The following is a 14,816-nucleotide window of genomic DNA, read 5'->3' on the forward strand; positions in this document are numbered from 1 at the left end:
TGTGTGTGTGTGTGTGTGTGTGTGTGTGTGTGTGTGTGTGTGTGTGTTGTGTGTGTTTAAGCCATGAATAACCCAAGAACCTTTAGAAGATAACAAACTACAGTTGTTCTTCTATATACAGAAGAGTTGTCCAGTTGTATTCTTGGAATATTCAATGGATATCTGAACCATGCACAAATACTGTAGTGTTCTTCAATTTTTTTAAATTATTTTTTTAATGTTTAAATTTTTGAGAGAGAGTCAGAGTGTGAGTGGGGAGAGAGAGAGGGGGAGACAGAACCCAAAGCAGGCTCCAGGCTCTGAGCTGTCAGCACAGTGCCCAACATGGGGCTCAAACTCATGACCCATGAGATCATGACCTGAGCCAAAGTCAGATGCTTAACCAACTGAGCCACCCAGGTGCCCCTATTGTAGAGTTGTTTATAAAGCAGTTAGGTTTGAGAGTTCTAACTGGGTTTTTCATCCACATGGGTGCCGTCTAGAATAGTCAGAAGAATCCCTTGATGTAGAGGGACTGTTGTACACCACAGGTATAGCATCCCTAGTCCCTGCAAGTAGCAGAAGTAGGAATCACTGGGGTAACAAAAAAAAGTACTCCCACCAGTTTTCACAGTGTCCTCACAGGGACAGTTTCTGTCCTTATTTAGTGTCAATACTCTGAATACTCCGCTCTTTTGATAAACTACTGACTCACGAGACAGTTAAATATCCCACCATTCTACTAGACCTGAAACTTGGTCCGGAGAGATGCTCGAGCCAGCCCAGGAAGGCTGCAGAGCTGAGTTCTTTGCCTCTGTGGCCACCAAAGGCCTTGGGCCCTGTGTAGCTGCTCCAACTGCAGAGCTGTGACCACATTCTGCTGTAAATATCTCTCTGCCCTCCTGCCTACTCCCTGTTAGTCCAAACAACCAGGGATTACTCCGGCCAAGTGCTTGGTCCGGAAAATAGTATCGAATAGACTGGGCTGCCAAGTGGGGAGGCACTGAATACCTTACATAGCTTGAGTCTATATTGGAACACTAGAAATGATTCTCTTTTGGTTTACATTTGACATGTTCTGTTTCTTAGTCATGGATGCTTTCCCACTGTTTTCTGGAAAATTAAGAGCTTGTGTCTACTTTTGATTGTCTTTTGGTTTGCAGTTCATTGAGGTCTTATCAGATGTCCTCATAATGGTTAGCTTGGCTTTTCAGTTTTTATTATTACTGAACTGGTGCCTTGAGTATGTGTTGGATTTGGTACAAGGTCTTCTGTGTGCCTTGTCATTCCAGGCAGAGGCTGAGCTGCAGGAACGCTATTTTGAGCCACTGGTGAAAAAAGAACAAATGGAAGAAAAGATGAGAAGCATCAGAGAAGTGAAATGTCGAGTAGTAACATGCAAGACGGTGAGTGGGGGAGATGGTTCTAACCTTGGGCTCTGTTTTGAGCTGCTGTGACTCAGCAGAACATAGAGAGATTGTGGGATATGGGGCCATGTCTTGTGACCAGAGTCCTGCCTGGGTCATTTCATTAGATTGGAAACCAAACTGCTCACAACAGCCAAGGGCCTGGCTGCCTGCCGACTTGGCCTCCTGGCTCTGGTGGCAGAGCATTGGTGGTGACAGTCTTCTCTCATCTGACCTCAGTTCCTGGTTTTACAGACTTCTCTTCCCCTTTGTCCATCGGACCCCATATATTCTTCCGTGTCCTTCTCAAGTTTCTAGCACACCCTCAGTCCACAGTTCAGTCCTGGGACCTTGCCTGAACGATTTCCTTTGGCATTACATGTTATGATCAACTATTATTGCCTCTTTCTACTCAGGGCTTAACCTACTAAATTGAATTTGAAGGCAAAGTGTAAATTGCGTTATATTCTTTGTAGAATTTTTACCCTTAGTCTCTTAGAAAACGGTAAATCCCCTGTCCTTCAACATTAGTAAAATAGGACCAAAAAAAGTTCTTGCAGAACAGTATCCTGCCATCAGCACTCACTTTATACCGCTTCGCTAATCCCCCTCGTAAGCACTTACAAGAGGAGAAAGAGACTTAGTTCATCCAGTACGATTTTCTCTATCCCTTTTCAAACCGTAGACTCTGCTTTACATTTAGGGGACAGCCCGGAGCCAGCTGTCACCAAAAGGCAGGGCTTCCTTGAGAAAGTTCAGAATAATTTTAGCTCAGGTAGCAACTTTTACTCTGACAAAACAGCAAACCTAGGGATATAGCTGGTGTGTTAGTTTTCTGTTGCTTCCCTGACAAATAACCACTAACTTGATAGTTTAAACAACACAGCTTTATTATCTTGCATTTCTGTCAGCCAGAAGTCTCTGTGGGTCTCACGGAGCTAAAATCCAGGTGTGGCAGGACTGCATTCCTTCTGGAGGTTTGAGGGGAGGATCTGTTACCTGGCCTTTCCCAGCTTCTAGATCCCACCCGTGTTCTTTGGCTTGCAATCCCTTCCTCCATCTTCAGAGCCCCCCAGTCACATCCTCTGACCTCCTCCCTGTGGATTCCCACCTTCACTTTTAAAAGCCCTTGTGATTCCATTGGGCCCACCTGAAAATCCAGGATCGATTCCCAATCTTATGGTCAACGACCCTGATCCACCTTTGCCGTGTAACCTGACGTGCCCACGGGTTCCCCAGGGGTAGGGGGTGTATGTCTCAGGGGGGCGGTGCTATTCTGCATACCACTCTGCTCTGCGCTTTCTGAGGCTCAGAACCAAAAGTCACTTATCTAGATTCTGATTACCAGAAATCACGTTGCTGTGTCCCAGCACCTGTTGTGATGTTCACCCACCATTTCCTTCTTTTTTTTTTTTTTTTTTTTTTTAATGTATCCTACAGTTCCATTTATACAGAGTACAAAACCAGGCAGACCAATGTTTGCTGTTCGAAAGCAGGGTAGTGATTACCCCTGGGGTGCGAGTGGAGCAGTGCCTAGACAGGGCACGGGGAGGGCTTCCCATGTGCTGGGGACATTCTGTTCCTTAGTCTCGATGCTGCTTGTTGTTCCCTATTCTCTTCAACACTTTTGAGGGTCAAAATTACAAGTGAGTGACTTCATATCTCTGTCTTGGTTTTGCTGCTTATGAAAGACAAGTAGGAATAATCTTAAGTACTTCTCTGAGGCCTTTTAAGAAGAAACAAAAGGGCTACTGAAGAGGCCCCAGTGTCATCCTATAACCGAGCAACTGCAGTGAATTTAGGACAGACCCGATGAAGCTATTGAGAGGTTTCCACTGCTGTTGTTCCCTTACTGTTGTCTTGATGTTCCAGAAAGTTATTATGTACTTGATGCCTGACCAGCACTTGTGGCCAACAGGAGGGGAAGTGGCATCATTACGCAGGACTCCAGAAACCACAGGGGTCCTCACAACTAGTAGTTAAGGTGGTTTCTCTGCTCCCAGCTGTCTGGCTGGTGGTGAGAAACGGGAACTCCTCATGGAACAGATTGCCCTCCTAGCAGCTAGCCAGTTTCTCCTCCCAAGCTCCTGACCAGATGTGTGCCCTCCTGTTGGTTTCATGCAGTGTGCCTACACCCACTTCAAGCCTTTGGAGACCTGCGTCAGTGAGCAGCACGACTATCACTGGCATGACGGCCTAAAGAGGTTTTTCAAGTGTCCCTGTGGAAACAGAAGCATCTCCCTTGACCGGCTCCCCAAAAAGCACTGCAGGTAGGAGAATTGATTCTTGAACCTTTCTCCAATTCCTTTGTGATGCCGTTCTACTGGAACATTGAACGATCCTTTTTGAGCTTCAGGCCTTATTTCTGTGCCTCATTGAGCTCCCAGCTATCCCTAAAATCTCTTGGTGGGAAGGGACCCCACCTTCTTCGCTGCTGTATCCCTGCTACTTAGTACAATGCTCAGCCCACAGTGGGTACTCACAAATGTTTGTTCAGTGAAAGACAGAAGTCATTTCTCTGAAGGTACTACAGTTCCTGGGACAAGAACGAGGGAACCAGAACTGGGGTAGAACCCGAGAGCAATGAGCTAATTTTTGTGGCCACTTTTGCCTGGGAGCATTGGCAGACTCTAGGCGGGCAGATGGGAAGCTGAGGGTCTGGGTCTTGCCTCGGTGGAAGACCACTAGCAGAACTGTTGATGGAGATTGGGGCTCTCCAAGAGTGGTTGGTATCTGTATCGGGATATCTGTGTTTGATTCCCTTTTACTAGTTGTTTTCAGAGCACTGCTCTAAAGGACCATCCCACTCAGAAGTAGAATCCCTGATTAGGATCACGTTAAATGAATCAAATAGTTTTGTGGGGACTTATGGCTTTTACATATGAAGTCATCCATTTTTTAAGATCATGGAGTATCTTTCCATTTATTCATCTCCTCCTCTATGGCTTTTATTGATTTTTAAAATGGTCTCCACTGAGATGTTGAGTATTCTTAATTAATTCTTAGATGTGTCATAGTTTTCACTGATACTCTGAATGGCAACTTATTTCCCAGCATAGTTTCTAGTTGCTTGTTGTTGGTGTAGAGAACTGTTACTACTTTTTTTATAAGTTGATCTTGCCTCTGGCAAGCTTATCGAACTCTTATTCCAGTAATTTGTTGATTTCTCTACGTAGTTGATCATCCACAAATAAAGATGATTTTACCTATTTTGTTCCCACTCTTACACCCTCTATCTCTTTCTTGATCGGGTTAGCCAGACCTCCAATACCATGTTAAATAGCAGTGATGATAGTGGGCTTCCATTTCTTGACTGACTTTGCATATTTTGGAAATTAACCTCTTGGCTGATAAATGGCTTGTAAACATTTTCTCCAGTGCTGTAGGCTGTCTTTTCATTTTGCTTCTTGTTAATTTCACCGTGTAGAGGAAGCTTTCAAGTTTGATGTGGTCCTATTTATTGACTTCTGCTTTTGTTGCTTGAGGTTTTGGCATCATGTTTAAAAAAAATCATTGCCAAGACCAGTATCAATGAGCTTTTTCTACATTTTCTTCTAGGAGTTTTATGTCTTAACGTTTAAGTATTTCATTCATTTCAAGTTAGTTTTTGTGAGGGAGGTGTGATAATGGTCCAATTTCATTGTTCTGTGTGTGTTTTTACAGCATCCCCAGCACTGTTTGTTGAAGAGACTATCCTTTCCCCATTGGGTATCCTTGGCCCCTTGTTGAATATTAGTTGAAACATTAATTAACTATATATATGGGAAGATCTGTGCTTTCTATTTTGTTTTATTGGTCGCTGTATCTATTTTTTGTGCCAGTACCGTATTATTTTTATTACTGTGGCTTTCTAGTATAGTTTGAAATCTGTAAGCATGATACCTCCATCTTTGTTCTTTTTTTCTCAGCATTGCTTTGGCTATTCAGGGTCTTCTGGGTCTCCACAAATACTAGGGTTGTTTCTTCTTTTTTTGAAAAATGCCTTTGGTATTTTGATGGGGATTGCATTAAATCTCTTGTACATGGCTTTGGGTAGTATGGCCATTATAACAATATTAACTTTTTCAGATCCATGAACTTAGGGTATCTCCATTCATTTGTGTCTTCAGTTTCTTTCAGGAAAGTCTTGTAGATTTCCATTCACTTCCTTGGTTAAATTTATTACCAAGCCTTTAATTTTTTTTTTTTTTTTTTTTGATGCTATTGTGAATGGGATTTTTTTTTTTTTTTAATTTCTTTTTCAGGTGTAAAGGAATGCAGTTGATTTCTGCTATGTTGATTGTATATCCTGCTGCCCTACTGAAATCATTGATTAATAACTCCAACAGTTTTTTGATCTCTGGGATTTTCTATATATATATAAGATTGTATCATCAGCAAAAAGCAACAATTTTACTTCTTTTCCAATTTGGATGCTGTTTATTTCTTTGTCTTGCCTAATTTCTCTAGCTAAGACTTCCAGTGCTCTACTGAATAGGAGTGGTGAGAGTGGGCATCCTTGTCTTGTTCCTGATCTTAGAGGAAATGCTTTCATTTTATCACCGTTGAGTATAATGTTAGCTGTGAGTTTATGAGACCTTATTAATGTGTTCCTTCTACACCCAGTCTGTGAAGGATTTTTATCATGAAAGGGTGTTGTATTTTGTGAAAAGCTTCCTGTGTATCGAGATGATTATGTGATTTTTATTTTCATTTTATTAATGTGATATATTACATTTATTGATTTGCATATGTTGAACCCTCCTTGCATCACAGGGATAAATCCCACTTGGTTGTTGTATATAAATCCTTTTAATGTGTTCTTGAATATGATTTGCTAATGTTTTGTTGAGAATTTTTGCATCTGTATTCATCAGAGATATTGTCTACCTTTTGATTTTCTTGTGGTATCCTTATCTGGTTTTGGCATCAAAGTGATGCTAGTTTCATAGTGTTTGGAACTATTCCCTCCTCCTCAATATTTTGAAAGTTTCAGGAGGATTAGTGTTAATTCTTTAAATGTTTGGTAGAATTATCCATTGAAGCCATCTGGTCCTGGAGTTTTCAGTGTTGGGAGGTTTTTTTTGATGACTGATTCAATGTCTTTATTCATTATTGGTCTGTTCAGATTTTCAGTTTCTTTTTCATTCAGTCTTAGGTTTCTAGAAATACATCTATTTCTTCTAGGTTATGTAATTTGTTGGCATATAATCTTTCATAGATCTTTCATGATTCTGTTTTTTTGTTCTTGTAATGTTTTTATTTATTTTTGAGAGAGAGAGGGAGAGAGAAAGAAAACACAAGCTGGGGAGGGGCAGAGAGAGAGGGGGGACAGAGGATTTGAAGCAGGCTCTGAGCTGATAGCAGCAAGCCTGATGTGGGACTCAAACTCATGAACCGTGATATCATGACCTGAGCTGAAGTCGGACGCTCAACCAACTGAACCACCCAGGTGCCCCAATCCTGTGCATTTCTGTAGTATGTTTTAATTTTTTTTTTTTTAGGTTTATTCATTTTTGAAAGACAGAGAGAGAGCACCCAGGGGCGGGGTGGAGAGAGAGGGGGACACAGAATCTGAAGCAGGCTCCAGGCTCAGAGCTGTTAGCACAGAGCCCGACGCGGGGCTCAAACTCACGAACTGCAAGATCATGACCTGAGCCAAAGTGAGATGTTCAACCGACTGAGCCACCCAGGGGCCCCTGTAGTATGTTTTAATGTCTCCTCTTTGATTTCTAATTTTATTTGAGTCTTCTTTTTTTTCTTAGTCTAGCTAAAGGTTTGTCAATTTTGTTTATCTTTTCAAAGAATCAGCTCTTAATCTCTCTCTTTTCTATTGCTTTCTGGTCTCTATTTTCTTCTGATCTTTGTTACTTTCTTCCTTCTGCTAACTTTGGGCCTAGTTCTTTTTTTTTTTCTAGCTCCTCAAGGTGTAAAATTCGGTTGTTTGAGATCTAATTTATTTATTTTTAATGTTTATTTATTTTGAAAGAGAGCGCATGCACCCGCACGAGTAGAGGGAGGGGCAGAGAGAGAGGACAGATAGAATCCCAAGCAGGCTCTATGCTGTCAGCACGGAGCCCAATGTGGACCTTGATCCCACAAACCGTGAGATCATGACTGGAGCCAAAATCAAGAGTTGGACGCTTAACCAACTGAGCCACCCAAGTGCCCCTGAGTGTATTATTTCTTTAATGCCTTTGATGACTTCCTGTTTGACCTAAGCGTCAGTAATGCTTAATTTTCAAATATATGGGATTGATTTTTAGCCATCTTTTTCTTTTTTTAAATTTCTGACTTTATTGGATTATCCTTAAAGGACAGAATTTGTATGAGTGTTTAAGTATTTATCTGTGTATTGATACTTGACTTCTGCCACATATTTTAATAGCAAGAGCTTATGTAAAACATTTGAGTACCAGAAAAATTCTGTTAATAAGCAGTAGGTACAACTCACAAATGGAAGAACAGGATGCTTTTTCATCCTGGGGTGCCTGGATGGCTCAATAGGTTAAACGTCCGACTCTTGATTTTGGCTCAGGTTGTGTGATCTATCTCGCAAGTTCATGAGTTCAAGCCTTCAATCGGGCTCCACACTGATAGTGCAGAGCCTGCTTGTGATTTTCTCGCTCTCTCTCTCTCTCTCTCTCTGTCTCTGTCTCTCTCTCTTTCTGCCCCTCTCTAGCTAGGGCACATTCTCTCTCTCGCTCTCGCTCTCGCTCTCTCTCAAAATAAACTTTTTTTTAAGATGCTTTTTCATCCTCCAGGTGGTTGCTGTTATTTTTGTAACAACTGTTTTTCTGGACTTTGTCTTGTCAATTCTTTTTTTTTTTTTTTTTAATTTTTTTTTTTTTTAACGTTTATTTATTTTTGAGACAGAGAGAGACAGAGCATGAACGGGGGAGGGGCAGAGAGAGAGGGAGACACAGAACTGGAAGCAGGCTCCAGGCTCTGAGCTATCAGCCCAGAGCCCGACGCGGGGCTCGAACTCACGGTCCGTGAGATCGTGACCTGAGCTGAAGTCGGACGCTCAACTGACTGAGCCACCCAGGCGCCCCTGTCTTGTCAATTCTTGATCTAGAGTAGAAGAGGGCAACCTTTTTCTGTCAAAGGCCAGATACTAAATGTTACATTTCATGAACCAGATGGTCTGTTTCATAACTACTCTACTAGGTGTTATAGCTCAAAAGCAACCACAGGTAATATAGAAGCAAAAGGACATGGCTGTGTTCAAATAAAATTTAATTTATAAAAACAGGTGGCAGGCTGGATTTGGTCCATGGGTTGTAATTTGCCGACCCCTGACTAGAATTTTTTATATACAATTTTGTCATTGATCTACAAGTAGTCTAGAAAATTTCTCTCAACAGATATTGAGGCAATCTTTAGACAGGGAAGGTGGTGGAGAGGGTTAGAGCCAAGGCCACTGGCATGCTGACTCTCAGGGCAGGAACAGAGTCTAGATTTTCAGGAGGAAGAATGGGGCAGGTATAGGGCAATCCCTATGCCCTAGAGCATCTCAAATCCAAGGGTACCGGAAGCCATATTTCCATGAGTTGATTGTATTTGTTTTGCCTATTTCAGCAGAGTGAACTTTGTATAAAAATAAGTTTTCTTGGGGCGCCTGGGTGGCTCAGTCAGTTAAGTGTCTGACTTCAGCTCACCACCTGTAGGTTCAAGCCCTGCGTTGGGGGCTGTGCTGACAGCTCAGAACTTGGAGCCTGCTTCAGATTCTGTGTGTGTGTGTGTGTGTGTGTGTGTGTGTGTGTGTGTGTGTTTCTCCCCCTTCCCCCACTTGCTGGCTCGCTCTCTCTCTCTCTCTCTCAAAAATAAATAAATATTTAAAAATATTTGTTTTAAATAAGTTTTCTCTGTAGTAGCCTCATCTCTTCTCAGGGTTGGGCTTCCTCACCATGTTAAAAAAATGAGAACAAGGGTCTCTAGGCCCTTTGAACAATAAGAGAGTACACATCTTTAGGTTTGAAAAAGGGGGAAAGATTGTCCAGACCAGAAGGACAATAAGAAGTTTCTTATCACAAACTTTTAGTTCCAGAAAAGGGGACGGGGAAAGCTCTAGACTGTATGGTGTCAGAAGGCTAGCTTCCTCTACTTAGTCTCTTCCCGATGCCCGTCAGGAGAAACCAAGTTTGTGCTCATCACCTGCAGTGAACATACGCTGTTCTGCTTTCATTTGATGTTCCATGGCTGAAAGCTCTAGCTTTTTACAGATTTGAAGGCTGTTTCTCATATCTTCGGAGTGTGTATTTTCAGTAGCTTTAGAACTTAGCCCATAATTATGAGTGTTACCTTGATCAGCTTGTTTGAATGGCAGATACTCTTCCTGTGAGTGCAGCGAACCCCATTGTCTCTATGTATCTGCCTGTGCCTCACCACTGAGTAAATCCGATCTTTTCTTGTTTCAGTAATTGTGGCCTCTTCAAATGGGAACGAGATGGAATGCTAAAGGTAGGTCATTTGCAAGGTGACCGATTTTAGTGACCCATGCAAATAATGTTGACCCATTTTTTTTTTTTTTTTTTTTACTAAACTGTTTTCATTTTTCTAGGAAAAAACAGGCCCAAAGATAGGAGGCGAAACCCTGTTACCAAGAGGAGAAGAACATGCCAAATTTCTGAATAGCCTTAAATAGCCCTAACTTCAAACAGGTACCCACGACCTATGTTACTTCTTGTGGGTCTGGAGGGGCAAGGGTGTTGGCTCTGTATCACCCAGGTTCTGATTGGCACAGTCCAAACATGTGTTACGCCTACACGTTCTGCCTTCCTATTTTGTTTCGGGTTGGCTTAACGCCAAATTTAACGCTGGCTTTTCATTGGTAAATCAAAAAACCATCGTCTTCCCTGTTCTCACTACTGATGGCTCCATTCATGCAAATTCTTTGCCCAGAAACTATGTGTCTTGGGTTATAGAGTGTCCAGTGTTGCTTCTTTACCGGAATAAGGTTCTAATATTTGCATGGACGCACAGAGGCAAAAGAATTAATTTAGCTTCCAGGCTTCAGTTTTCCCATCTGGAAAATGAGGGGGCTTGGAGTAAATGATTTTGAAGTGTATCTTTCGGGACTCAAATTCTACAAATAATGTTTCCTAGAAAAAATAAATTATCTTTACCATATAGATAATTATAGTCACCATTGACATAGTCTTGATATATTGATATTAAGGCCAGGTTCCTTCTTTCATTTCTGTTGTTACCTCTTTCTTGTTTTTTCAAATTGATTAATTCACTGAATCATGTGGCATTTAATTCATATCTAGATGGTTCTCTGTGCTTTTACAATATTGTAGTACTCAAAACTATGGTTTTTAATGGCTCATTTAGAGTAGATTTTGTTTGTCCCATAAGCTTGAAACAGAGTTATGTATTTGAAGAAGGTCACAACTGAGTGGCTGCTGAGGACTTGAACTCCAGGCTGCTCCTTGAGCAATCCCCTTCCTATGAAAGACACACGGTCCTGTTTGAACCAAGGGTGCCATTAGAGTCCCTGTTCCCTTGTGTATGGTATATTGTACAGAAGTACTGTAATATTCTTGTAAAGGTTGATGGTGAGCTGAATGCCTTCCTTTTTTATAATTTGATTTTAATTTTTAAATAATTTAAAAATATCACTTAAATACTTCTCAGTTACTCTAGATCTTGGGGGAGCTTTCATTTGAGGTCTTTTGTGTGTATGCTTTCTTCAAGTATTCAGGGATAAGAGGGGGTGGGTGGGCCAGAAGGGGGACTTAGTTGCTTGCATTATAGATACAATTCATCATTGAGATCAGTCTTTTAATACTATCCTTTTTATCAATGTATTAAATGCTTTTATATAAATCCAAAACATGTGTTTAATTTTTCCTTACTCAGCTGTTGGCAATATAGGGTTTATTATATATTCATAGGCCATCCAAACAGAGTTAGAATGCAGTGATCTAGATTAGAAAACAAAAATTGTACCTCACAGAAAAGTAGTTGATCTGAATGTCCTGTCACAGCAGATTGAGTTTCAACATTTTAAAATATTAACTTTTTTTTTTTTTTTTTTAATTTTTTTTTTCGACGTTTTTTTATTTATTTTTGGGACAGAGAGAGACAGAGCATGAACGGGGGAGGGGCAGAGAGAGAGAGGGAGACACAGAATCGGAAACAGGCTCCAGGCTCCGAGCCATCAGCCCAGAGCCTGACGCGGGGCTCGAACTCACGGACCGCGAGATCGTGACCTGGCTGAAGTCGGACGCTTAACCGACTGCGCCACCCAGGCGCCCCTAAAATATTAACTTTTAAAAACATTACAAGTTGGGGGAGCCTGGGTGGCTTAGTCGGTTAAGCATCCAACTTTTGATTTCAGCTCAGGACTAACTGTGTTAGTCCTCCAGATTTGTTCTTTTTTAAATTTGTTTTGGCAGTTCTAGGTCCTTTGCATTTCCGTATAAATTTTAGAAGCAGCTTATTGATTTCTACTCTAAAAACCCTTCCTGGAATTGGTATTATGACTGTTTAATCTGTGGATCGATTTGGGGGAATTGCCATCTTAAGGCATTCTGTGAACATAATACATCTCTCCATTTATTTAGGTCTTTAATTTTTCTCAGCAATGTTTGGTAGTAATAGTGCCTGCCCCAGCCTGTGAATAACCAGTGTTAGGGTTGGACCGGCTGTTGTGAATCCTATTACGATTGCAAGATGTCCTTCAGCAAGAACTATGAGCAACCTTTGAGAAAATAAAGATTTGCTAATTATAAGACCTGGAAATTACATAGCACCCCTGGGGCCAAACAGCCAGGTCTTGGGTACAAGGAGTGCATGTGGGCAAGGGCCTCCGAGGTCAAGGGTGGGGATCTAGGATTTTGTGGGCTCACACTTTACTGGTCAATTTAAAACATATGAGCAGGATTTTAAAGTACTCAGAGAGAAAAATGAAGTGGTCAGTTAGAGACATAAACCAAAATCTCGAAAACAAAGGACTGTCTGTGAGAGGAAGTAGCCTGGCTCTTGAATCTACTGGTGAAGCTGGCACTCTTTGTCTGAGATGGTTGTCTTTGCAATGGGTGTCTCATCAAAGTTTAAGTTAGGCACTTGGGTTACAGAAAAGAAAGCAACTGTCAAAGTTAACATTATACGTAGTTTTAGTGTACAGATCATATATGTATTTTGTCACGTTTATTTTTTTTTTAATTTTTAAAAATGTTTTTTATTTATTTTTGAGACAGAGAGAGACAAATCATGAGCAGGGGAGGGGCAGAGAGAGAGGGAGACACAGAATCTGAAGCAAGCTCCAGGCTCTGAGCTGTCAGCACAGAGCCCGACGTGGGGCTTGAACTCACAGACTGTGAGATCATGACCTGAGCTGAAGTCGGATGCTCAACCGACCCAGGCGCCCCTTGTCATGTTTATTTCTAAATGTGTTACAGTTTTGATGATATTGTAAGGGCTACTTTCTGCATTGTAATTCCCACTTATTACTTACTAGTATATAGAAATGGAATACATTTTAGTCAGTTGACCTTGTATCCTGGGACCATGTTTAACTTACATATGAGTTTAACAGCGTTTTTATAGATTCCTTAGGATTTTCTGTGTTGGATCATGTTGCCTGAGAAGTTTTAACACTTCAGTTCCTGTCTATGACTGTTTTTTGTTCCCAATCTAAAGAGGAAAGCATTTTCTTTCACCATTAAGTATCAAGGATGTATTCTGAGTAGGGTTGGACAAGAAGATCTGTAAATAATAGTGTGTTTGTCTTCTCATACATTTCCTTAGTGATGTTATTAGTTGAGTACCAATGGGCCGGGCCTTGAGAAGGGGCAGGCCATATCAAGTCCTGGGTTGAGTACATTTTTCAGGTTGTGATGAACTTTATCTTAGCATAATTAACTATTACACCAAAACAAACTACAGTGGTGTCTGATTGTGTCATTCAAGCACCTTGAGTTTAAGGGACAGGAAGAGTGTCTTCAGTGATTTACTAAAGGAATGAGCTTTTTTTTTTTTTTTTCTTCTTTTTTGAATAGTGATTTCAGGATACCAATTTAAGGGTATATTTGGGTTATCTTACAAAACAGAAAACATCTTGCTCTTTGGTACCATAATTCTGTGCTGGCTGCATGACAGACAACCAAACACGAGCTAATAAAATCCTAACCCATGCACCCTGACCTCACTGCCTCATATTAATGAGGTTGCAGGTTTTATTTAGGAAAGTTTTAAGTTTGGGGGCCTCCTCCCTAAATGATTCAGACTCACTAGTGTGTTATTTGAGACTCATTACTACTGGTCTAAATTAATGAGAAGTTATGTGAAAAAAACACTTTTTTCCTTTGTTTTACATATTACGTGAATGTTCTTTTCAGGCATATCCCTCAAACATTGTCATTCCCTTACAAAGCTCTCTCCTTGCAAAGCTTTGTGAAAACTTCTTCAAAAAAGCTTTGTGAAAACTTTTAAGTTTATTTACTTTGAAAGAGAGAGCGCAAGTAGGGGAGGGGCAGAGAGAGAAGGAGAGAGAGAATTACCAAGGTGACAGTGCAGAGCCCAATGTGGGGCTCAAACCCACAAACTGCAAGATCATGATCTGAGCCAAAGTCGGATGCTTAACCGACTGAGCCACCCAAGTGCCCCAACTTTGTGAAAACTTATTAATCTAACTATACAGATTTTTTTAATCATAGAAAATAGGCTTAACAAAGTAGGCATCACTGGTCAAAACTTAATTTTATTGGGGCGGCTGGGTGGCTCAGTCAGTTAAGTGTCTGACTTCAGCTCAGGTCATGATCTCATGGTTCGTGGGTTCAAGTCTCGCATCAGGCTCTGTGCTGACAGCTCGGAGCCTAGAGTCTGCTTTGGATTCTGTGTCTCCCTCTCTCTGCCCCCTCCCCTGTTTGCAGTTTCTTTCTCAAAAATAAACATTAAGAAAAAAATTAAAAATAAAACAATGTCCAAAATGCCACACGTTTGGCAAGTCCAATCTCTAAAAATACAGATTGCTCCATTACTAATTTCCTAGTAAATGTGGCCGCCCAGATTCCTATTCATGTTACCTTTGGCATGTTACTCCCTGCCCGGGAAGAATGAGTGAGATTGGCTTTTAGTGAAAGAATTCTGGGTGGAATTTGAAATCGCCAAGGCATAACTGGGCCCTTGTTAAGGATAGAGGTAAAACGAGGTAATAGATTTCTGATTTCCGCCAGAGTGCTTTATCTAGAGCCAACATGCCCAGCATAACCTTTGACAAGGACAAGCTGTTTTGTTCTTTCAAACTGGCCCCTCACCCAGACCATTGTTGATTTTTCACCTTTGTATGAACTAAGTGTTCTTTTCTGCAGGCATGGGTGGCTGCGGGTCTGGCCGCGAGGCAGAGTCCATCAGCTGCCAGCCACCTGGTTGCTAGCTCTCACCAGAGGGCACATGTGTTATTACCAAGACGAGCCAAAATGTGGCTCCATTTTCCTGGCT

At 41.3% G+C, this 14,816-nt stretch overlaps 1 protein-coding gene across 3 annotated transcripts in view; it reads left to right on the forward strand.

The window, feature by feature from the left end:
- Positions 1–14,816, forward strand: part of MCM10 (minichromosome maintenance 10 replication initiation factor) — a 44,618-nt gene that overhangs the window by 25,550 nt on the left and 4,252 nt on the right. For 2 of the 3 annotated variants that reach the window (XM_049624596.1, XM_049624598.1), the window contains 4 exons: positions 1,272–1,385; positions 3,510–3,655; positions 9,785–9,827; positions 9,928–11,389. In XM_049624596.1, the coding sequence (XP_049480553.1) occupies positions 1,272–1,385; positions 3,510–3,655; positions 9,785–9,827; positions 9,928–10,011 (387 nt within the window). In that variant the 3' untranslated portion in view covers positions 10,012–11,389. Of the gene's footprint in view, positions 1–1,271; positions 1,386–3,509; positions 3,656–9,784; positions 9,828–9,927; positions 11,390–14,816 lie in introns of those variants that run through there. The other variant, XM_049624597.1, reaches the window with a different exon arrangement.

Source organism: Panthera uncia, chromosome B4 (genome assembly GCF_023721935.1).
Source record: "Panthera uncia isolate 11264 chromosome B4, Puncia_PCG_1.0, whole genome shotgun sequence".
NCBI lineage: Eukaryota > Metazoa > Chordata > Mammalia > Carnivora > Felidae > Panthera > Panthera uncia.